This window comes from Humulus lupulus, chromosome 2, assembly GCF_963169125.1.
Source record: "Humulus lupulus chromosome 2, drHumLupu1.1, whole genome shotgun sequence".
Classification (NCBI taxonomy): Eukaryota; Viridiplantae; Streptophyta; class Magnoliopsida; order Rosales; family Cannabaceae; genus Humulus; species Humulus lupulus.
The window spans coordinates 280,591,689-280,617,192 of NC_084794.1; the positions used below are offsets into that span (position 1 = coordinate 280,591,689).

General features: G+C 42.4%; 1 protein-coding gene across 2 annotated transcripts; it reads right to left on the reverse strand.

The window, feature by feature from the left end:
* Positions 1–896: 896 nt before the first annotated feature.
* On the reverse strand, positions 897–12,520 carry LOC133819520 (uncharacterized). Of its 2 annotated transcripts, XM_062252790.1 has the most exons (25): positions 12,322–12,520; positions 12,055–12,163; positions 11,157–11,514; positions 10,833–10,987; positions 10,314–10,553; positions 9,912–10,021; positions 9,728–9,805; positions 9,479–9,585; positions 9,268–9,362; positions 9,069–9,184; positions 8,831–8,934; positions 8,677–8,754; positions 8,448–8,526; positions 7,926–8,094; positions 7,588–7,658; positions 5,991–6,071; positions 5,844–5,914; positions 5,425–5,521; positions 5,210–5,269; positions 4,999–5,053; positions 4,503–4,900; positions 2,388–4,376; positions 1,705–2,277; positions 1,560–1,618; positions 897–1,409 (listed from the first exon to the last, which is right to left on the reverse strand). In XM_062252790.1, the coding sequence occupies exons 3-25, from the start codon at positions 11,507–11,509 to the stop codon at positions 1,214–1,216; spliced, it is 5,334 nt and encodes a 1,777-aa protein (XP_062108774.1). In that variant the 5' UTR covers positions 11,510–11,514; positions 12,055–12,163; positions 12,322–12,520; the 3' UTR covers positions 897–1,213. The 2 variants fall into 2 exon arrangements, with proteins under 2 accessions (XP_062108774.1, XP_062108775.1); XM_062252791.1 differs by lacking the exon at positions 12,055–12,163.
* Between the last annotated feature and the right edge of the window lie 12,984 nt (positions 12,521–25,504).

A 25,504-nucleotide genomic window follows, 5' to 3' on the forward strand; every position in this document is an offset into this window, starting at 1 on the left:
TTATTTATTTTTAATAATGATGAAATTAATAAAGTTTAAATTAGATGACTTTAAGTTTTGTCAAAAAAAAAATTAGATGAGCTTCGGTTTTATTTTTTTTAATATTTGAAAATTTTATTTAATTAATCTTTTAAGAATTTATTCAAAAAAGTTAATCTTTTAAGAATTAAAAAGAAGAAATATTTTTTGAATTTTTGAATTATATATAATTTTTTATAAGAAATATATATTTTTTAATTTTAAATTATACACATGATGCTAATGTGGCAATGACAAGTTGGTAACTTAATAGCTACGTCAATAATTCATTAGCTACATATGATAAAACTTAACAGAAGTGCCACTTTACGACACTGTAATTTGTTCAAGGATAATTTTTAACGGCTCAAAAAAATCAGAGGCATAATAATATATTAGTCATAGTTTGGGGGGCAAAACTCTTAAATAACCTACTAAAATTGATGATTCAACATTAAAATGTGATAAAAAAAATGTATTTTTTCTGGCATCGAAAGTGTAAGAATGAATGGGGTTAAAAGTTATGAAAACATAAGATGAATATTTTTAAAAGGAGCATTGCCATGAGGTTAACACCACTTGACAGGTTACAAGTGATTGAATTTAATTGTTTTTAATATTTTACATTTATAATAACTAAGACCCAATTTTAAACTCAACCACTCATAATATCTCACTTTTTCTTTTAGTGTTGTACACTACATGTGGTAACAATTCAATTGATCATTATCTTTGAAGAAAATGTTTTCAAGAGTTAAGTGACCATTATTAAACTAAATGTTGTCCTTTTCAAAGAAATAAACAATGCAATACAATAAAGATGAATAAATCTGACACAAACAAAGAAAGTGAAAAGGTTGAAAACAAGCAAAAAAACATTAGGTGGACATTTCTCCTTTCCTTTTGTTATTAATGGTGATGATATCAAGTGTCTATACAAGAACAAATCTTTTTGGTGGAAAATCTACACAACCACCAGAAAAACTCTTCAGTTTTCTATTTCCTCTTAAGAAAGAATACCCCCGACAGATTTAACCAATTTCCAATAACCAATCTAACTAGTAAGAAGGAAAAACTTTTTGAAGAAATGAAATTATCTACATTAGAGAAAAGAGGGAAAATAACCCAGATGGGCCACTTAACCTCACTAACGATTTCTTTCTATAAAAAAAAAATAGGAAAAAAAAGAGAAAAGCTACAAAGATGACAATGTTGTTGCAAACCAATCTGACAAACGTTTTAATTTCGCCGAAATCTCTGACTTGCTCCCCAAAAAATTCTCAACATTTGACAGCATGATCTTGAAATCATGGCTCACTGCTTCTAAACTTCGATAGTAATTGTTCTCTAATCTAGATTTGATCACTTCAAGAGATAATGGAACTGGGAACCTGACAATTTTAAAGAAAATTAAAGTTAGAATGAGAAAGAAGGAAACTAAAACCGTAATGACTAGGCATCCAATGTCCCAAATCTATTAAATAATGCTATTCTACTAGTGTTAGTATATACTAAACAGGATTACAAGGACAAAGATATACCTATTCGCAAAATTTGACCTCTGTGAAAGTTGCTTCAACTTATTAATTGCATAACGATCCTGAAATATGTTCACAAGATTTAGAAAACTATCATGAAAAGCAGTGAGATATACTTTCCTATCACACTTAACATTGTGTTTGATACCTGTGGAAGTTTGCTCAAGTGTTCTAGTTTGGCAAAGGCAGACTGAAGGCTGTTTTTGCTGGCATTGCTAATAGTAGGCTGCTCCCATACAGTATTGATATCAAGTAACTCCCAGGGACTGTGCAAATGCGTCTCTGTAGGGTCACCCTTGTACTGAACAGTATACCTCTCCCATGGGCTTTCTGGGAAATCATCAGATTTGGCCTTCACAGAAAGAATCCTACCAGCCCACCAACTACCATCTTCTTCACCGTCATTTTTCCACCAGACTTTGCATTTATCCCTGCGTGTCCAATTTCGCTGCATAGCTGCAGCATAGCGAGTTCTTTCTACAAGGAAGTCAGGAAAACCAGTCATTTCTGGTAGGGTCATTCTAAAAGATCTACCATATACATCGGAAGCAGAATCCACAAATTCGAAAATCATTTTACAGCAGCTCTCCCCAGATCCCGCAAATGGGGAGTACTCCAGGTCTATAACTTTGCAAAACTCTACATCTCTTAACTTTCCTTTCACTGATATCCAAGGAGGTTGTTCTCTCAGCCGAGTGTGTTCTAAATACTCTCGATGCCCCTGAAAGAAAAGATTAAGTTTCAACGTATATCAGCAAAGGTTAGAAAACTAAACCCCCAAACTAGAATTGAATCAACAAAAAAATTGTAATAATTCCTTGAGCAACTAACCTGTCTCAAATATACTACTTCATCCCCTAGTTGTGGAATATATCGGGAGCCTCCCTCGTGTGTAGTTAGCATTAACCATGTTCCCTTTCTTGATGATTTATTTGACTTCCTTGTTGTCCCTATTGGACTTGTCTCACAAAGTTGATGGTTGCTTCTTCTGTTTCTAGTAGACCTCAAACCAACTGTCGCTCTAGAACTTGATCCCCATTCTTCATTTGGCTGTCTACGCCTACTCATGGAACTGTTCTGATTATTTCTAAGCATGAATCCTGATTCAAGTTCTTGGGTCAGCTTAACATCGTCAGCCACATCTGGACATGTAGAGCCCTTCAATCCAGTGGATTGTGTCCCACATGATCCATCAATTGAGTCTTCACAAACGTCCACTCCACTAGGATTGTGGTTGCTTGCATTTGAGGTGCTCCCTCCTTTGCCATCAACATCACCTTCTAAAGTAGTTGTACCCTTCTGTGATTTAGCCCTTCTATATACAGCAGTATACATATTTTTCTTATGTAACTGATGAGACTCCACTGAGTCCTTTGTACTAGACATGGCATTCTTATCACACTGAGTGTCAGATTCCAGAGAACCACCATCACCACGATCTGAATTAAATCTATTGGTTGTTTCATCGTCAGGCACAACTGAGTCTTGTTCAGTGTCTAATGACTTGTCATTTAACAAATTATATAGCCCATTCTCCAAGTTGTCCACTGAAGATTTCATTTCCTGTTCCCAAGGATTTTCAGAATCATTTGCAATCCTTTTCAGACTCAAATTGGTGGAGATGAGTGGAGAAGGGTTCTTAGTTTCTTCAGTTGGAAGACCATTTCTGTTCCCATTTTCAACAAAAGAGGCATTTGCATCCCAAGCAGATATATCATCTGATTTCGATGCTTTATCAGTGTCTTTGAGTGGAAGCTCAGTCATATTCTTATTGTTGTCAGAGTCAATTGCATTCCAAGCAACCATGTCATGAATTTTTGATGTATCATTGTATTCCCTGCATTCAATAGAACTCAATTTCTCTTTCCCGCCACAGGCATCACCTCCCGTATCTGTCCCATTGATTGCCAGCTTTTCATCTCCCTTAATCTCAAGTTTTTGTGTTTGTAAATCAGAGAACTCACTCAAAGAATCACTATCCAGTTTTACACATTGACTGTTATTATTCTGTTTTTCACGATGAAATTCAAGACACAAGCCTGTCCTGGTAAATGCATTTGCTGGTGCAGGTTCACCAAATCTTAGACGCTTGGATGTCCGAGCTCTGGCCCCAACCCATCTAATTTTCCCATTTTTATAATCTTCAGACAAATTTAAAAGGTCAACTTTATCTCCTGGTACTCTGTCTGACCCTTCAATTGTATTGCGTCCTGCACAATTGCCAGGGTCGTAACTCGAATCCTGAGAGTTCATATAATTACCATTCATTTCAATTGTTTCTTGAGAAACTCTTGAGGATGGACCCACCAAATCACCATGGTTACCGCATTTGAATACTATCTTCTCTCGAGCCAGAAGCCTATTTGATTCACGTTGTGGCAATTTGAGGACCAATTTTGTCCTATTTCCAGCATTAATTTGAAATTCAGGAACTTTGGGAAATTTAACCAAGTCAGAGTCATCCAGTGAAATTTCTTTTCCTTTCCGATGTTTCATTTGCTCATTTTGCAAATATTTATCAGATCCATCACTCTCAATGTTTGAATCTTGAAGTATGGATTCACTCTCTGATGTATCAACTCCTGAGTCATCTTCATCTTCTCCGTCAGTAGAGGTCCCTGTAATTTTAGAAAACAGAGTAAGTGCATTTTTTGCTGCAGCTCTTCGAGGTCTCGATGACTTTGATTTAGGAGATTTCTTCCTTGAACCTTTTCGACCACTTTTTAATTTCCTAGTTTTGTTTTTCCTGGGAGGATTACCATCACTCTCATCAAAATTCCTCCTCTTCACACGCCTTCCTGAAGATGTCATGATCTCAATCTGATGAAGCAAGATATAGATAGAGCAGTGGGTTAATTATTTCAAGAGAAGACTAAAACAAAGGAAAGAAAAATTAATAACACCCTGAACACAACCTCCTTTCTACAAAAATTCACAATAACTTACTTCAGCCTTTTGCTTTTTCCTTTTTGATCTTCGTCTATTCATTTGTGTGTCATCAGTCTCACCATCTTCTGCACTGCCCACTGAGTCAACAGAGGAATTGGAACTTAAACTTCCTTGCTCTCCTCCACTAAAATAATCTAAAGTGACATTAAAGTCTGAATCAGCATCATCACTTTGTATTTCATTGTCTGGTTCCCAATCCATGACATCCACAAACTCAGGCAGAGGCTCATTTATTAGGTCTAGGTCTGCCAAGGGTAAGATTTGGTATTCTGGATCTAGAGTAAAGTCTGCTCCAGTAGCAAGTTTAAGAGAATTAGGATTCCATTCAACACCAAGAGCTCCTAATCGCCTCTTCTGGTATGAACTCTGATAGGGTTCTGAATATGGTATCATGCCTAATGATTTCAAAGCATAAACAAAGCTTAAGAAAATGAAATGGTAAAAATAAATCCCACAAAATAATAATAATAACTAGTAGTTCAAGGGAGAAAACCTGAGTCACAAAGAAGATCTTGGAGGTTCCGTCTATATGGTGTTATCTGAGTTTCCTGTTTCAATAATCGCCATTTCTTGTAATTAATCAGTGTCTAATATATAAAAACTCTAATAGAGAACTACAGTCTAACATATTGTCAGTCCTATTATATATTATATCAGTATGGAAGGCAAAGAATAAAGTAAAATAACAAATATGATCATCCAACCTGATCAAGTACATTCCCATGGGTATCTTGAATAAGGGGTCGATAATCACCAAGGAAAAACTGCCAAAGGAGGGCACACCAGATAAGTACCACTGAGAAACCTCATTATGGAAATCAAGCATTAGAAACCAAATCCCCAACTGATATAAATGCATCACTGCTATGTTCATTGAGATTAAAGATCAAAACAACATAAAATGTACAATTATACATACCTGGTCATATTTTGCATCCTCTTGGGATTCCCCTTGGCCTGTGTTCAATATATAAAGCTGCCCAACATCATCAGATAGTATAATTGACGTCCCATCCCTACGTATCAGAGGAAAGAAATTGTAAGTATCAGAAACAGACACACTAATAGTCTCCAGTGCAGACAAGAATAAAAAAGAATAAAAAAATCTATCAATTTGAGACTAAAGATCCTAGGAAACAGAGAGACAACTAGAATAAAAGCTTCATACAAAAATCCAATATCATGTACGGCATAGCTAGGAACATAAAAGGTACTTTGTAAAGAAAAATACAATTAAATAAACAGAAAAATAATGAGCAATTAAATTTTTTTTTATCAAATTGGCCATAATTACTGAAGCTCAACAAAAAGAAACGAGCATAAATATGATGGACTTACGGAGAAAACTTCCCATCAACCAGCTTGTGACGTGATATTTCGTATGTCCTTATTGGTTTTCCTTCCCATATCTAGAACCACAATTAAATCTCGATTGAGTACCACAGAGAAAACAATCAAAAGAGAGACAAAGGAAACTGAACTTACATCCCACACAATGGTTTTTCCGTCGTAACCAGCACTCATAGCTATCCGGGGATTAAAAGGGTGAACATCCAGAACATATGTCTATCAAAAAATTAAGTTAGTTTAACCCTTTAGCGTACTTATCAACATAAGAAATGTACACAGCATAATTCACATTTAAATCCTCCAATCAAGGAAGAAAAACAATACATTATCCTGCTCTGTAGCTCTATGCCTAAAAAGATGAGGCAGACATCAATCAAATCAATGTGCGCAAATGTTGCAACCAATAAAAGATTATAAAAAACAAGATACTTATCCATGACCAAGCAATCAAAACTAATATGATGGGAAGCACTTGTATTGAAATCTAAGTTTAAGTAGACTGAAGAAGGGATGATAATTCTACGCTTTTTCATAGTTTAATGAATGCAAGAAAAGCAAGGAATTGTATTTCCAAATTAGAAAAATATGATGGGCAGATTGTGGAGTCGGACAGAGAAATTGAGGAGAAAGTAATCAAATTTTTCAGTTCTTTATACACCTCGACAGCAATAAGGTGGTCAGGTTTTGAAGGTCTTAAATGGCAGGTTATTTCTCTTGGCTGTGGGGCTTGAGAGACCTTTTGATGAAGATGAGATTAAGAAGGATGTGTACGCTTGCAATGGAGATAAAGCTCAAGGAACTTGTGAATTCACAATAGCCTTCTTTTAGTCTCTGTGAGAAGTTACCAAAGCTGATTTGTTAATTTTTTTTTCTTCCAGAATTTGAGAGAAACGGGGTTGTAAACGGCATTACGAGGCATACTTATGCTTAACTCCTAAGAAACTGAGTTGTGGCAGAGTGAAGGATCATAAACCAATTAGTATTGTCAGTAGTCTTTACAAAATTATTTTCAAGGTACTACCGTTACTATTGTTGAGGCTAGAAGAAGTATTGAACGAGATGATTCAGATTCACAAGGAGCCTTTGTAGGAGGAAGACAGGCATAAGATGTGATTTTATTGGGCAATGAGGTTGTGGAGGATTATAGAAGTTCAACGAAGAAAGGGCTGGCGTTCAAAATAGATTTCAAAACTGCGTATGATTATGTGAAATGGCGGTTTTGTGATTTCGTGCTAAAAAAAATAAAAGTTTTGGAGAAAATGGATCACAGGTGTTTATCCTCAATTCCATATTCTGTGTACATAAATGGAACCAAGAGGCAAATTTATGGTTCAAGGGGTCTTAGACAAAGGGATCCTTTTCTCACATTTGCTATTTACATAGTGGTGGATGTAATGGCCATATACAGAAGAATTTTCCCATGCTGAGATAAAGTTAGATAATGGGTAGCTATTTGAATTTTCAATGTAAAAGAGTTTAAGGGTTTACTGTTTCGCTGTTAGCCAAAGATTGAAATTTTTTAATAATGTAAACTCTCTGTTGTTGTTGCACGAGAGTTTCTTGTTGTAAACTCTTTTAGTCTGTGTTCTCAAGCTCACTTGTTTTTTTTTTCCCATTAGTAAAATTCCTTTTAAAGTATGATTAACAAATTATTTTAAGCATTCAAAAGAAAAGGAAATATAGAACGAAGTTTAAAAATAAAATGAGAGAGGGCGAGAGAGAAATTACATACAGATTCACTATGACCAGTTAAAGAATATACTAAGCTACCATCAGACGCATTCCACACACAAATTCTGCAATCTGCATCAAAGAAAAATATAAAATTGTGTAAATAAATATACATTATATATATAAATAGAGGGAGGGAGAGAGAGAGAGAACCCTACATGGAAACTTTAAATACTTAAAGGATATCAAAACAGGTAAGACAAAGCCAAGACGACTACAACAAATGCACCACTAAAGAACCAATTAACCAACAACAATAACAATAATGATAATACTAACAATTATTAATAATTAGGATTGTTATAATTATAACAGAAGAAAAATCAACAACTAACATACCCATTATAGCTGCAAGAACAAAGCGATTGTCAAGACTCCAAATTATCATATTTACACCACGAGGAGTAGGAAGCATTCTCTGACGAGGGCCTCCTCGTGGAGGTTGAGAAGGTATTGGTGGTGGTGGAACTTTGAGATGATATGCTCGCGTCCACCGGCCAGGTTTCCCCTTGGAGCATAAAAATGGCAATAGAACATTTTATTTAGACCCTCCATAAAAAAAATAAAAAGGATTCATGGTATTACGGACAGTTAAAAATAAAAAAATAATAAAAACTCTTTCAACTAGTCTCTCCAAAGCCCAAAATTTGGGGAATAAAAAAAAAAAGAGTTATACTATGGACATTCCCAACTCACAAACAAAATATGCATACCATGATGTGTTATTAATATCAACCATTTAATATTTTTATGTGACCTCACATTTTAAATTGTGTGATTATAAATAATAACATATGATAGATAGAGTGCATATTTTGTGTGTGAATTGGGTGTGTCCCTAAAAAAATTATGGCAACTCACATGTGATCGCCGTGATCTTGGGATCCAAATAATTGCACTACCATCACGAGAACAAGTAACTATGTTCTCATTAGTGAACCTGGAAAGAAAGATTAATAAGCACATTAAAAAGTTATTACCCAAAACTTAGACTAAAATTAAAGAAAGGGTAGACAAAGCAAAAGAACTTAAACCAAGCTACAATGCTATGTTACTAATTTAAAAAAAAGATGGGGAACAAAGGACACACCAGGAATTCTTAAATTTTGGAACATTCTCTTCCTTCATGTTGTCAGCTGCCATAAATCTAGATGCTACAGCACAACCACTGCAATACAGAGAGAGGCTCCATCAGTGTGAATATATTTACCAGTGTGAATTGGAAACTACATCAACAAACTAACCTAAATTGTACATAATTCACATCATTCTCATGCCCAGATAACACATCTATCTCATGATTTGGTTGCTGTGCGTCATCAGGGCTTTGTTTACAAGCACTCCACACCTGCAAGCAGATAGCCATTAAATGTCACCATTCACTAGGAAAATGATTACTGATGCATTATGTTCCTAACACAGAAAATTTAGCATTTCCCTGAACAAGAATGTGACCAAAAATACCGAGAGAGAATCATTTACCCTTGCAAGAGTGTCTGAGCTACCAGTGACAAAGACTGTACCATTAGCATTAAACGCACAACAAAAAATTTGGTGGTTTTGTGCACCAGTGCTTGAAGATGGAACATTGTTTCTACCTGCGACCAATCATATCATTCCAAACAAGGTCCTTTCACAAACTATAATTTGGATTCTAAATGCAATTAAAAGAGCAACTAACCAGCCACAGAATCTGAAGGCTTTGGAACATATATCCGTGGACTCAACTGAGAGCTTCTAGCATCCCAAATCCTACATGTCCCATCATCAGATGAACTGAAAAAAAGAAGACCAATATCAACAAGGGTGGGAAAAAAGGGGTTGGAGTCAGACTATATACAGATAACAGAATAATTTTTGAAGAAAGAGGGAGACAGAAAAAACAGCCTTACGACAGAAGTTGATAGGTAAACCCGGGTCTTGGACTAAATGCAATTGCAGTAACTGCCCCAGTATGCCCCCGCAGTACAGAAACTGGTAGGCCATCAGGTAAACGCCACTAAAAATAACCAAAATTTGTACAAAAAATGAACATCAAGTAAAAATGAAAGTAGCAAAAACGTGCAAAAAGAAAAAGAACAAAAAAAAAGGAGAAAAAGGATGAAGCAATTCACTTAGTAGAAGGAAAATCTTAATCTTACAACTCGAATGATGCAGTCATTTGACGATGATGCCACTACAGCGTTGTTAGCACTTACAGCCAGGTCAGTGATGTCACCCTTCCAAGCATTAAAAGAAAAATAGAGACATGAAACAAATAATACTAAAATAATGGTGATACATTCGTAAGTACGCTAATTATGCTGTAGAGATGTATAAACTTACTTCATGACCACGGCAGCTTGCCAAGCAATATGCTGTTTCCATAGACCAGATTTTTACAAGGCGGTCATCTGCACCAGTAATAACATATCTCCCCGAGCGATCAAATATGGCTGCAGGGAGTCATTTTATAATAAACCAAACTCAATGCAAGCTTTCAAGATAAGTTTCTAATTCACACACTCAAACAAGAGCATGCTTCTCATTGAAAAAAAAGGAGTTGAAATAACTCTCCAACTGGCTTTGTAAAAACAAACAAACATTAGGTATGCTCCAAAAATAAACAAAATCATTAATGCACACAAAAGCATGTCATCCAGTGTGGAAAACAAGCCTTATGTACAAGAGAAAGTTCAAAAGGATGCATTCATGAACATAATGTTAACTCAGCAAATAATAGCATACCACAATAAACAGCATTCCGATGTCCTCTTATCTTCTTGATATTTTGCATCTTCTGAACCATGGTTGTTGGTTTTGCAATAGCATAAGATGCTGCACGAATAGATGGTGCACGATGGTGCCGAGTAAAACCTCCCCCAATTTCTCTCAAACTTAGCCCACGAACTTGATCAGCTTTCATATGAGGCCAACGCATATGAGCAGGGGGTTGCCTTAATTCTTGGTCGAAAGTATCCCCATCATCTAAATAACAAGGGTGCATCAAGTATTGATCATATAATAACTTAAAGGAAGAAAAAACAAAGCCTAAGTTAATACGAGAACATCATCATTTTGCTTAAATTATTTTATTTTATTTTACTTTTGAAAAAGAGAGGAAGACCACATGTACATGAGTGGTCTACTCCCACAATTTATTACTTTTGGCAGAGGAATACCATTTTGCTTAAATTATAATTTCAACGATTAAGCTTTACAAGTGCATGCCATGAAAACATAAATTCTTATACCAATTTAACCTACGTTTTAGAAGTGAAAATGAACCCATTCCCATTAAAGTAGGTACATCAGCAGCATTTGGGGGATTGCCACCGCTTATACTCCGTGAAGGGGGAGCTGTACTTATAAGCAACTGCTTCAAAAGCCTTACCAAGTGATCCTTTTGAATGTGAGAATACCTAAATAAGTAAAATAACACACAGAACTCAGTTTATCCTTTTATAGGAAAACAATTTAGCAACCAAATGTCATGTGTGTTACTTGGAAATTAAAATCTTGGACATAATTGTTTACTAGTGAAAATATTGATTAAACCCAAGAGCAAAAGATGCAAAGCGTTGTGCATACCTCTCCACCAACATACTGTGACTCAAAGGGATTGACATGCCATCATCATTTCCATCCCCAATACGCACATCATTCCTCGAGTACCAAGCATGATATCTTTTGGGTAAAAGTTGATGTTCAAGAAGCTCATTCGAAAACTGTCCATATGTTCTACGACATGGTCCAGCTGAAAGGAAATGCATGATAAGAAAGTAAACTTCTCTGAGGTCTATATCTCCATCAGGCTCAACAGCAAGACTGGTCCCTGAATCCACCAACCGAGTATTCTCATGCATCTTACTGGAGAATTCCAAAGGCTTCATAATTATAGGAGGTGGTGCATCACCAGAAGGAACATATTTCCGAAAAGCCATGACTCCTGCAAACCATAGTATAAAATTAAAAGGAATATGTTAAAGCCATCATTAATAATACAATAAGAACGAAACACTCAAACAACTTAAAGACATAATCCAAAGGTTAAACTTATGAAAGGAAGAAGCAACCAAACATGGCCAATGCTTTCATTCTAACAAAAGATTTGGAAAGCAAAAGATTATTCCACAACCCTAAGTTAGAATACTATTCTATAACCACCATCAGTAAACAACAAATACTTGAACAACTGAACCATACAATCGAAAATGAAACTCAGGAAATCAATAAAGAAAAAAGGTAACCAAACATAGTCAATAATTTCATTCTAACAAAAAAAAAAGTGGATACAGCTCTATCTACCCCTACCCCCACACCTACCAAACCACCTCCCCTTACACTAACATCCCTCAGTACAACCATAAACTGAAAAAGATATGGGAAAATGCAATCCAATTGTTGAAGGCAGACGGTGATAAATTTAAGACATCCATTAATCTATGGCTCATCAAATAAATCGAAAGAAACAATAGAAAGAACTAACCCTTATATGAGAAATGTAAACTTAATCAGATGGGCAGTCCCTCCCAGAACACCCAAAATGCTATGCTAAACTTGTGCCCTGACCTTGTACAATCCATAATGACATTCCTCTGCAACAAGACAAAAACAAACCCTAGATTAAATTTCTGAAGAATTGCAAACACCAAAATGATAATTTTCCAAAACAAACACAGCCCATGTCCAAATTCTTCCCCAACACCCAAACATAACAATAATTTTTTGAAAGAGAGAAGTAGTTGGATTATACCTAGTGTGGTGAGATACAGAATCTCTAACGGTGAAGGGTTTTGGTGTCAAACGACGACGTATAATCAGAGCCAGTGTAGCTTTGGATTGGGAATGGGGATCCGGAGGTGGTGGTGACTGGTGCAATATCAAAACCTCAAAACCCCAAAAAAAAAATTAAAAAATATATAATTAAATCAGCGAGTGCGGAACACGCGCAGTGAGAGAATTTACGGGAGCAAGCTCTGAAATCCTCAAATGCGTTTCTCTTCCCCTTTTAGAGAGAGAGAGAGAAGAAGTGAGATGGTAAAACGAATCGTTTTGGTGGTTCGAGAATCATAGAAAGATGCTTGCTTCGGCTTAATTAGGAAAAATAAATAATAAATATTGAGGCGGTGTAATCACGCGCTCGCAAAAGTTTCTTCTCCCACAAGAAACGACGTCGTATTATCATGTTGTGCTTATTTTACTATAAGGTCAAAAGGGACCCTATGGATAATATGGGTACTTTTTTTTGTACTTTCCTTAAAATTACACGATTTTTTAAAATTAAAAAATATATATTAAAATTGCAAAAAAAGACAGAAAGTCAAAGGATTCTTTCTCTTTTTGATATATTTTTTTTTAATTTTGAAATTGGTGAATGAATTTCAATGTATTTATAATTGTTTTTATTTTGTGTTACGTGGAATGAACTTAAAGCTAATGCCAATGCCATGCAAAATGAAGTCTACACAACACGTAAACATGTATAGAACTACATAATTTGACTAAGTAAGACATTTTGGGAATTATTTAAAACAGCATAATATTTTTTTAGAAATTAAACATGAGTTTTTGTTTTTCCTTATTTTAATATGCACCTTACTAATAATTGAAAACTAATCTAATTTAGTCTAGCTTAATTTGGACACTTAATAGCCTTAGGTGAGTATTCCAGTATATATAAAAATAAATAAATAAATATTTGCGGTATAAATTTTAAAATTTGTACGCGGCATATGCCAAATTTTTTTTTTCGTGTAGAAAGTACCATTATTAGTAAAACATTAATTTTGTTAGTACTCCACTGTTAAACTCCGTCAAGTGTTGATAAGACCGCCACATGTCGCAATTTGATTAGTTTATCTAATAATTTTGTTTAAAAATCAATTTTGAAACCATTAAATTTAATTAAAAAACTAAAAAATTTAATTTAAAACATCAAAATCTTATTAATATTAGTTTTATTTAAACATCAAGATCTGATTTAAACATTATTTTTATTTAAAACAAAAATTATAATTCAAAGTTAAAGATCAACCTAAAAAACTATAATCTAAAATAAAACTAAAAAATCTTCACCAAATACCCAAATTAAACCCAAGAACACATATTTATATATGTTGACGCGGTTTTTCGCCAACAGGTAATTAAGAAAATAAGATAATGGGATTAGTGTTAAGTAATGAACCGAAACAGATGAATGATCTTAAAATGAACTGACGGTACGAATACTTTTTTTAGGTGGTTCAAATGTTAAAATCATTCTACTCTACCAGCCACTGTTATTGCTATATTTCTGGTATTCTTTACAGGGTATTTCTTTACACAATAGAATCCAACCCCTTGCAACTCCCAGGGTCTCCATATTTATAGGAGAGGACACCTGGGGGGTTGGCAAGGGGGGTCATCCCGTGACCTCCTTACCCATCATGTCACTTTTGTGACATTCATGATTAATTCCTAAAACCTGACAAATGAAATGTGGTCTAATCAATAAGTAAGGGGAATAATGGGCCGCACGGCCCGACCCAATCGTGGGTGCCTGAATACGCACGTTTATGCTGCGTGTCCAAGAATTCAGGGATATATCAGACACGTGATGTCTGATATATGCACGTTTACATTGCGTGGTTGACTTTATAAAGGGTCACGGCTTCCAACTCAGGCTCGTGCCTCAAGCTGGGTGCCTTCTCAACCCACAGTCTTCATACCTCCGATTCGGCTCCTTGGTAATCTTAATAAACTTTCGGCTACCTCGAGCTAAAGAGGTAGGACCTAATAGCAGTAGCTCCGCCCACGTGGCATCCACGTGGCTGATATAATTATGTCATATCTCAACTCGCTAATAGCCCGTGGAAAATTAGGGCGTACATTTGCCCCCCAAGCCTCTGCTCGTGGCATATGACGTCATCTGGGGCCACAGTGGGGGCTTTTAGGCTTCCTTATGGACTCTTCACATTCTGCCCATTACGCAGGCGTCGACTACGTGGAGCATCGTGGTTGGTGACGGTACGTCTTCCGAGAACCGCATTAAATGGCTTAGCCTATACTCGGTCGTCGTTTCGCCTCTCGAGTAGAGAGCCTCGTATCCCACATCAGGGCAATCCAACGGCCCTCCTCACTTGGCCTTTTACGTATATAAAAGGGGTGGCCACCTTACGCATGGGCCATCCATTCATTTGAAAATTTTCTAATTTTCCCATCTTCTTCTTCCTTCTCAGCCTCAAAAAGCCCTCTTTTTCTTCCAGTTACTATTCCCAGCGTTCCAGAAGTTCAGGCGCGAGAGCTCCTTTGAGGCTTTGGCACCAGCTATTCCAACGAGGCTCCAACCCAGACGACCCCTTCATCCATCCCACAGCAAAACACTTTGTAAGTTTTCTGCTTATGCATGCTTTAAGTTTTCTCTTCACTGTAGCTTAGGTAAATTGTTCATGTAGCCGCATGCAACATTCTGTTGGTTTTTTGTGGGTATGATAGGCGTAGGTTTTTATTTTTGGGCATCGATCGTAGAAAAAACCATTTAGGAGCATGGCTCATAGGGTACGCTTTCTGGGGAAATTTTCTGGGTAGGATTTTTGGTATGCCTGCTTGAAATATCCAGCCTTTTGGGTGCAAAACCGAGTAGCTTAGGGGACACGCTTCACAGGCGGTTTTGCACTGTTTGCCTACTGAAACTTTCCTTCCAAGGAAAACTTTTATCCTGACCCTCCTAACACACGGATTCCGAGTAATCGGGGATCCGTTGGGAACATAGGCGCGTGTTCGTAGAACCGCGTGGTCTCACTCTCCATGGGCTGAGATTACCTCAGCCCGTGCAAAGGAAACTCTTCGCGTTAGATTCTTTCTTATACTTAGGTCGCCTTTTCTAAAATTTCTTCTTTTGTTCACTAGGCGACCCGATGGGACCCAAGAAGAACGCCCCTAAGAAGACCGCTGGCAGCTCGTCTTCTCAACTATCCAAAGGAAAGGAGGTGGTGATGGACTCTCCCATCCCCGTTTTCGGGCCGGCCGTGGAGCAGGAGCTCGAGGTGAGACCCAACGCTTTCTTCGAGGCTGAGAAGATCGTCTCGAAGATCACCGATCAGGGGAAAGTGAATAAGATATTCCTTTCCCACAACATCGAGATTGGGAGGGGCGCTCTAATCGCCCGACCTCCCCTAGAAGGCGAGCGGAGCTGCACGCCGCTCAATGAAGAATACGCGGCCTGGAGTGACGAGCACTTCAAGGCTGGGGCCTTCCTCCCGCTTGACCAGTATTTTGCCGACTTGCTCAATTACGTGAGGTTGGCCCCTTTCCAGCTCCCCCCTAACTCGTACCATTTGTTAGCGGGGTTGAGGTACTTATTCCTGAAGCAGGAATGGGAGGTCCCCACCCCGGCGGACATCCTATACTTCTTCTGCCTCAAGGCCAGCCCGGAGCAGAGGGGGCGAGGTGACGGGTTCTACTACTTGACCCGTTTTCCAAACACGGCTACGGTCATCGAGCTGCCCAGCCACCCCAACGACTTCAAAGACCAGTTCTTCATGTCGACGGGGTTCCGCAATTGCGAACATCACTACTTCAACCGCCCTCGTACGTACCATTTGCTCTTAGCTCGTGAGATTATTATTGGTTATCTTCCTTTATTAGTTTCTGAATTGGAGAGAATCATGCAGCCATTTTCACGAGGACGGAAAAATCCGTGACCCTCGGGGGTCAATACGAGACATTGGCGAGGCTGCCCCCCAGCGAAAAGGACTACCACCAGCTCGTGTCGGACGAGACGATGCTGGCATGCAAACTAATCTCCCCAGGCCAGACTTTGGCCTTGAGGAGACCGCGGGGCCTCCCCCCAGCTCGCAAGATAGCACCCATCCCCGAGGAGGAGGCCGCAGGAGAAGAGGAAGAGGACGAGGAGGACGAGGTGCCCCTCATGAGGCGGAAACGAGCTCTGGAGGTCGCCCATCAAATGGACGAGGAGAGGGCCTGGTCCGGAGCAGCAGCCGGTCCCTCTGGGCAAGGTAATCCTTACATGTTTAGGGACTTAGATAGGGCCACCGCAGACCCTCGATTAGCTAGGTTCAATCCCAACCAGCCCGTTCAACGTCATCGGAGTGACCCAGACCGCGATATAACCTTACTCCAGTGCGTCAACCAGCTTGTGCTGGATTACGAAAGTAGCCACCCTAGGGGCACTGTAGTCGTAGATAACACCATGGCTTTTAGGTCGGTCTTTTTTTAGGAGTATGGGACCAATCTTCGGTCGTGGCCCTCCCTTCGGGAGTGTATAGTAGCTCCAGGCCTTAGGCAATATGTAGAAGAGTCCAGTCCCGAGCCAGATTCGGACCCAGAGCCTCTTCCAGCCCGCGAGGTCATTAACCTAGACTCCCCCGCTGTAGCTCCGGGGCCGGTGGTCGTGACCATAGATTCCTCCTCTAGCTCGGAGGGTAGGATCCCTTTCAATATACTTGAGATCTGTCTTCCCTTTAACTTTTGTTGTCTTGCATAAATGTTTCTACTTGTATATTGATACTTTGCCTTTGCTTTCCCAGAGGAGATGTCTCAATCCGGGGGCAACGACCTGTGAGCCATGTTCCCTGGAGGGAACCCTTCTTCTGGGGCCTCTAGGCCCATGGTGAAAAAACTCCGGCTGGCAAAGAAAGCCATTGGGAGCACCTCTAAGTCTCCTGCAAAGGGGAAAAACCAGGCTTCGGCAGCTCCGGAGAAACTGCCTCCACCTCCTCCTGCTATGAGGATGCCTCCTCCTCCTCCGCAAGTTCCCGACCCAGCTCGGGATACGGAGGTGCCCCCCGTGACCCTGGCGGCCACAACCCCCGAGGTGCGCTTCTCGGTGAATCCCCTGGCTCTGGAGAAGATCCCCGACATCTTTCGGGGAATAGTCTACAAGACGGTGAGCTACACCGTGGACCATTACTACAATGCCACCGAGAGGGACCTGAGAGCGATCGAGACAAGGAGCCCGGAGAATGTGATGGAGTCGTCGCTGGGGATGGCTCTCACGGTAAGCTGACCTCGCCTTTGGTATTCCTTGCTCGCTATGCATCATATGTTTATTATTTTTTATCTAAGGCAGTTGCCTTATCATCTTTTTGGCTTTTTGCAGGGTGCCCTGGCTCTCCACCGGAGCATATCCCGATCTCGGGCCAGGCTCGATGACATGAGGGGGGAACACCAGACTGTCCTGGCCGCCCTTGAGACTGCCAAGAAACAGGCGCAGGAGGCTAAGGATACCCTGGCAACCGTGCAGGCCGAGCTGGATGCGTCCCGGCCTAAGCTGCAAGAGGTCGAGGCTACCAAGGCCGTGTTAGCTGCTGCGAGGACTGAGCTCGAGGAGGCCAGGGCTGCTCGGGCCACATTGGACGCCGCGAAAGCCGAGGCCGAGGAGGCCAAAGCCGCCCTGGCGACGGAGAGGGCAGCCTCCAGCTCCTCCATGGAGGCTATGCTGTACCATTGTTGGGTCTATAACCCAGATGGTGACTTCTCCTTCATGGGGGCGGATGCGTGGGAGAGCTTCTTGGAGAAATTCAAAGCTCGCCTTCAGCACGAGGCGCCCTCCGAGACCGGGGAGAACTCCGCAGTCGCCGAGCAGGAGGGCGAGGTGGTGACCTCATCGGAGCAGCCTGGCGGGGCCTAGGACTTCTTTTCCTTTTACCCTTTGTATACATTTTTTTTGTAACTTTGTATGAGGTTTTCTAACCTCGAGACAATTGGTTTTACCAACTTTTTTCTTTTAATTGATTTGCATCATTTTACCTTTATGCGTTTTGGCAATAGTCTTAGTTTTTGTTGGTGCTGCGATTGATATTTTATGCTTTTCTAGGAAAAAACATAATCAATTTTGAGCCAACTTCTAAGATAAGTCCCGGTTGCATCCCGGACATTGCTTTTAAAAACTTAGTTCGCGTTAATTTTTTATTAATATCTCGTGCTTTTTAAGAAAAACAACGATCAATCAATTTGAGTCAACTTCTAAGTTTTAGGACCTGGTTATATCCAGGACGTTAATTTGAAAACTTAGTTCGTGTTAATTCTTGATTAATATCTTGTGCTTTTTAAGAAAAACACCGATCAACCAATTTGAATCAACTTCTAAGTTTTTAAGGCGACCTGGTTATATCTAGGCACCATATGCCCCCCAAGTAATTAGGAAAGGGTCTTTCGTGGTTACTTGAGATTACATTCGCAACTATACACAATAATGAAAAAAGATTTAATTCTCATTGCTTGATAAACAAAAAATGACCTTTCTGAATAAGCCTTACAACGGTGTTACTCATAATATTTCTTCAAATGGATGGCGTTCCAAGTTCGTGGGACCGCTTCTCCATTAAGCCGAGCTAACTTGTAGGTTCCTTCCTTTATGACCTCGGTTATTTGATATGGCCCTTCCCAGTTTGGTCCCAATACTCCATCTTTGGGATCCTTACCAGCTAAGAAGACTCTTCTAAGGATCAGGTTGTCAATGCTAAAGGCGCGTTTTTTTACCTTTGAGTTGAAGTAACGAGTGATTTTTTGCTGGTAATCCGCGAGCTGGAGCTGCGAATCTTCTTGTTTTTCATCAATCAGGTCGAGGGACTCGCATAGTAGTTTGTGGCTGTGGTCCTGGTCATACGCCTGGACTCTATGCGAAGAAACCTTTATCTCGACAAGAAGGACTGCCTCACTCCCAAAAGCCAGGGAGAAAGGAGTATGACCCGTAGGAGTCCGATGCGAGGTCCGGTATGCCCACAGTACCTGGGGGAGCTGTTCTGGCCAGACCCCCTTGGCTTCGTCTAGCCTCTTCTTAAGGTTCGCCTTTAGCGTCTTATTGATGGCTTCGACCTGCCCATTAGCCTGGGGGTAGGCCACGGAGGAGAAACTTTTTTCAATGTCGTACCTTTCACAGAATTCGGTGAAGAGGTCGCTGTCGAACTGAGTCCCATTGTCGGATACGATTTTCTTTGGCAACCCGAACTGGCAGATAATACTTTTGACCACGAAGTCGAGGACTTTCTTGGAAGTGATTGTTGCCAAAGGTTCTACCTCAGCCCACTTTGTGAAGTAGTCGATAGCCACCACAGCGTAGCGGACCCCGCCCTTTTCAGTAGGGAGGGCGCCAACCAGGTCGATTCCCCAGACCGCGAATGGCCACGGGGACGAGATCATCTTTAGCTCGACTGGGGGAGCTCGGGCAATAGTGGCGAATCGCTGGCACTTGTCATATTTCTTGACGTACGAGATTGAGTCCTTCGACAGAGCGGGCCAGTAATACCCATGCCTTAAGACTTTCAGGGCCAAGCTTTGCCCCCCAATGTGGTCCTCGCAAAAACCCTCGTGCACTTCCTGCAAGATGGTCTTTACTTCACCTGGTAGAACACATCGTAGGAGGGGTAGGGAGTGCCCACGCCGGTATAGCACCCTGTCTACCATCGTATACCTTGGAGCCTGGTACAGTATCCGCCGTGCGTCATTACGCCCCTCTAACAACTTTCCTTCAGTGAGATACTCGAGGATGGGGGTCATCCAGGTCGGTCTGGCGTCGATCATCTCGACCTCCACCCTGACCTCTTCTATACTTGGTTTCTCCAAGAACTCTACTAGTACTAACCCCAAAGCTTCCGTCTCCCCGGAGGTAGCGAGCTTGGCGAGGGCGTCTGCGTTAGCGTTCTGCTCTCGAGGTATCTGCTCGATCGAGCCCCGTTCAAATGCGGACAGCTCGACTTTCACCTTGGCCAGGTAAGCAGCCATCTTGGTCCCCCGTGCTTGATATTCGCCTAGCACCAGGTTTACCATGAGCTGGGAATTGTTGAAGCATTGAACGGAGCTGGCCTTCAGCTCCTGGGCTACCCTTAGCCCGGCCAGCAAAGCTTCGTATCCGGCTTCGTTGTTGGATGCCTTGAATCCGAATCTCAGCGCCGAGTGGAATCTATGCCCTTCTGGGGATATCAAAATGATTCCAGCCCCAGAGCCGTTCTCATTAGATGAGCCGTCCACGAAGATCTTCCATGACGCCTGGGCCGAGGTGACCTGGGGTGAATCTTCCACAGAATCTTCTCTGAATCTTGTGCATTCCACCACAAAATTGGCCAGGGCCTGGCTTTTTATCGCAGTTCGTGGGGTGTACAAAATCTCAAACTGACTAAGCTTAATAGCCCACTTCAACAGGCATCCCGATGCTTCCGGTTTCTTCAAAACCTGCCTTAAAGGTTAATCGATTATGACGTGTATTGAGTGGGATTGGAAATACGGCCTCAGCTTTTGGGAGGTCGTGATAAGACATAATGCCATCTTTTCCATCAGCGGGTATCGGGACTCAGCCCCGAGAAGTCTCTTGTTGATGTAATAGACTGGTTTTTGAACCCGGTCTTCTTCTCGGACCAATACGGCACTAGCTGCATCTTTTGTGACAGCTAGGTAAAGGAAAATAGGCTCCCTTACCGTTGGCTTGGACAATACGGGCGGCTAGGCCAGATGTGCCTTCAGGCCGAGGAAGGCACTTTCGCACTCCTCTGTCCACTCGAACTTCTTATTTCCCCGGAGCAGGTCGTAGAATGGCAGGCACTTGTCGGTGGATTTAGAAATAAACCGATTGAGGGTCGCCACCCTTCCTGTTAGGCCTTGAACGTCCTTTCGTGATCGAGGTGAGGGGAGCTCGAGCAACGACCTGATCTTATCGGGGTTCGCCTTGATTCCTCTGGTGTTAACAATGAAACCCAGGAATTTTCCAGATGCGACCCCGAAAGTGCACTTCTGCGGGTTAAGCCTCATGCCATATTCTCTCAGTATCTTGAAGCATTCTCTCAGGTCGGAAACATGGTTACCGGTAGTTTTTGACTTGACCAGCATGTCGTCCACGTATACTTCCATGTTCTTCTCGATCTAGTTGGCGAACATCCTATTCACCAATCTCTGGTATGTAGCACTGGCGTTCTTCAGTCCGAATGGCATGACCTTGTAACAATAGACGTTAGTTGGGGTCATGAAGCTAGTGTGCTCCTGGTCCGCCGGATTCATGGCGATCTGATTATAGCCTGAGTACGCATCCATAAAGGACATGAGCTCGTGCCCCGCCGTGGCGTCTACCAATTGGTTGATCCTCGGCAAGGGGAAACAGTCCTTGGGGCAGGTTTTATTCAGATCGGAGAAGTCGATGCAGGTCCGCCATTTCCCGTTGGGCTTCAGGACCAGCACGGGATTGGCAACCCAAATCGGAAACTTGGCTTCACGGATAAAACCGCATTTCTTGAGCCGGGTTACTTCTTCTTCTAGGGCTTCAGCTCGGGTTGTTCCCAGGCACCTCTGTTTCTAGGACTTCGCAGGAACGCTCTTATCCAAATGAAGGGTGTGCATGATGACGCTTGGACTGATTCCCACCATGTCCTCATGTGACCATGCGAACACATCTAGGTTCTCCTCCAGAAACTTGATCAGCTCCGCCTTCCTCTTGCCACAGAGGTTTTTCCCGAGCTTAACCATCCGTGAAGGATTCTATGGATCGATATTTACTTCCTCGAGCTCTTCAATAGCTTGGAGCTTGGACTTATCCTCGCCTATTCGGGGGTCAATATCCTCACTTAGGACGATATTTTCCCCTTCGGCGCTCTGAGGTTTTTCAATTTCAGGATTAGGCAAAGGTTCCTGAGATTCCTCTTCTCCACCTTGGACGACCATTGTTAACTGCCCGGGTTTCAATTTTCCCTTCATGGAAATGCTGTAGCATTCCCTGGCAGCAAGCTGATCGCCACGGACGGTGCATATCCCTGTGGAAGAAGGGAATTTCTGCACAAGGTGGCGGACAGAGGTGATGGCTTCAAATGTTATAAGTGTAGGTCAACCCAAAATGGCATTGTATGCGGCGGGACAATCGATGACCATGAACTCAAGGAGTTTTGAGACTGTCCGAGGTCCCTCTCCTAAGGTGATCACCAGCTTGATCGTCCCTATAGCTGTTGATCCTTCTCCAGAGAAACCGTAAAGCATCATGGAGGTCACCTTCAGCTCAGCGACAGACAAACCCATCTTCTCTAGTGTGGACCGGAATAGAAGGTTTACCGAGCTCCCATTATCGATCAGCACTCTCCTAACCCTCCGATTAGCGAGTTGCACTACTACGACCAGAGGGTCGTTATGAGGGAACTGAACGTGGCTGGCATCTTCTTTAGTAAAAATGATTATTTTCCTTTCCAATCGCTGCTGCTTTGGTAGATGCTACTCGGGGACGAACTCTACTCCATTATGAGCCTTAAGTTCGTTGACGTACCTCTTTTGGGCACCTCTGCTTGTGCCAGCTAAATGAGGACCTCCAGAGATTGTGGAGATCTCTCCTCCTATCACTGGAGGAGGGACGTCCTGATCTACCCGAGACCTGGGCTGAGTGACTGGGACTTCCGGAGCTGGACGGGCTGCGGGAACTCTGTTCCGCGCGTATTGAGCCAAGGGGCCGGCTCGGATGAGAGTCTCGATCTCATCCTTCAGGTGTCTGCAGTCATCGGTATTGTGGCCAACGTCGTTGTGGAAATGGCAAAACTTGGAGGGGTCTCGCTTCCCCTTCTGGTGCTTTAACGGCTCCAGCTTCTTCTAGGGGAGGCGAGCAGAGTTTGCTAGGAAGATGTTCTCCCTGGAGTGGGTGAGCTCCGTATAAGTCTCGTAGACTAGCTTAAATTTATCTACGGACTTATTCTTTTTTGGGTCGTGCTGGTTGCCCTCGCCGTTCCCCTTTCTCTTGCCTCCACCAAACTGGTTATTCTAGGTCACTGTCACGACCTCCGTTCCCACTCCAGCGGGCTGCTCAGGGACCTGGCTAGTTCCTGCAGCTGAGGCTTGGGCCTCCTCCAAGTTGATCCACCCCTGGGCTCTATTTAGGAATTCGTTTACGGAGCTGACTCCCTTCCTTTGTATCCCATTCCAAAGTCCCCCTCCGACGAGGATTCCAATTCTCAAAGCCATGAGCTTGGAGCTGTCATCTGCGTCTCTAGCCCGAGCAGCGACGTTCGCGAACCTGCTCAGGTAAGCCTTCAGAGGCTCGTCGGGTTGTTGCCTCACATTGGCTAAGGAGTTGGCCTTGACGCGGGCAGCCTGGGAAGCTCAGAATGCTCTCTTGAAGTCAGCAGAGAAAGTTTTCCAGGAGCAGAATGACTGTTTCTTGCTTTGTTTGAACCACTGCCTGGCTGGCCCAGTTAGTGTGGAGGGAAATATTAAACACCTCAGCTCGGGGCCAATGTTGTGGGCCATCATAAGGGTATTGAACATACCCAGATGATTTGACAGATCTCCGTCTCCGTTGAATTTGGACAGGTGCTGCATACGAAAACCGGGTGGGTATGCCGTTGCTGCTATGCTGGGGGCAAAAAGTTCAAGTTCGTCCCCTGAATCATATTCGTTCTTTTCTTTCTCTGATAGGAGCTTCCTCATTAGCTCCTTCATCTGAGCCAGACGCTCAAGGGTTTTGTCCTGATTTCCTTGGTTATTCTGGGGCTGTTCAACAGCTCCAGATCCATTGTACGCGTTTGGCGGGTTATTGTCCCTCCTATCTTGAGATATGTTATATGGGACATTCCCGCTGTCGCGTACCTCGGACAGGTCTTCCCTTGGGCGAGCATGGCTACCATTTCCCGCTGGGTCTCCCCTTTGAGAGGTAAGACGATCTCGGAGATCGCCCCTCGGGGTGGCTTGAGGACTCTGCGCCGAGCTTAGGCGTTGGCACAGGTCTCCACCAGAAAGGTCACTTCGGTGGCTTTCGGTCCAATAGCTCTCGTTTGAGAAGCTTGGAGCCCGTCTCTGGGGATGAGGATCCGGGACTTCTCTGGGCGCTCTGCTACGAGGGGAAGGGCCAGCGGAAGGTGGGTTTCGCCTACTGCTCCCATAAGCTGGAATATCTCGGACTGGCCGAGGAGGAGACGGAAATCTTATCGGTGAAGGAGGATGTCTGACCGGGGATGCAATCCTGGTCCCGTCAGGGCGGACCAGGTTAGGTAGGGGCCTCTCGGCCCTGCCAATCTACGGGTCTTGCGCTTAGCGGTCCGAGCGGGGCGCAGGACGGCTGGCCGGAATGGGCTGTCACTGTGAGCCCTCCCCGGATCTCCTTCTAGAATTCCCTCGACCCCTCCTGGGTGCACTCGAGGGTGGTAATGAGCTAGGAGTTGAAGTTCGGACCGATCGGCTATACTGTTGCTCGGCCCTGGGTGGTTCTTCGAAGGTTGTCTCTCGGCGGTGCGATGAGGGAGTAGAGTTGGATATCAGGGGTCTGGCCGACCGGTTAGGCCTGGACCGATTACCCCGGCGGGACTTATGAGTTTCGCCTTGCCTCTTTCCGACGTTAGCGTCGGTTGTAAGAGCGGGTAGTCGGGCCAGCACCTCCTTAATCTGTTGGTTAGCTTTCGCCAGCTGACTCCTCAGCTGAGCATTCTCCATTTCTACTGCCGTGTAAAAATCCGGATTCGAATTAGGCGGCCGGGGTGCCGAACTTCCAGTGTCATCCCGGCCTATTGGCTGCTTGCCCGGCCGCTACTGAACTTCGAGGTTCTACTCACCGGAGATAGCGGCATGATGGGCCTCCTGCCCATCATGTTGGTCCGCCTCATTACCGTGTCTTGAGCGAGTGATCACCATGGTTGGGTATTTGCGATAGCACCAATCTAACAAGCTCTCAACGAAAGCACCAAACTGTTGACACGGTTCTTCGCCAACAGGTAATTAAGAAAATAAGAGAATGGGATTAGTGTTAAGTAATGAACCGAAACAGATGAATGATCTTAAAATGAACTGACGGCACGAATACTTTGTTTAGATGGTCCAAAGGTTAAAATCATTCTACTCCACCAGCCATTGTTATTGCTATATTTCTGGTATTCTTTACAGGGTATTTCTTTACACAATAGAATCTAACCCCTTGCAACTCCCAGGGTCTCCATATTTATAGGAGAGGACACCTGGGGGTTGGCAAGGGGGGTCATCCCGTGACC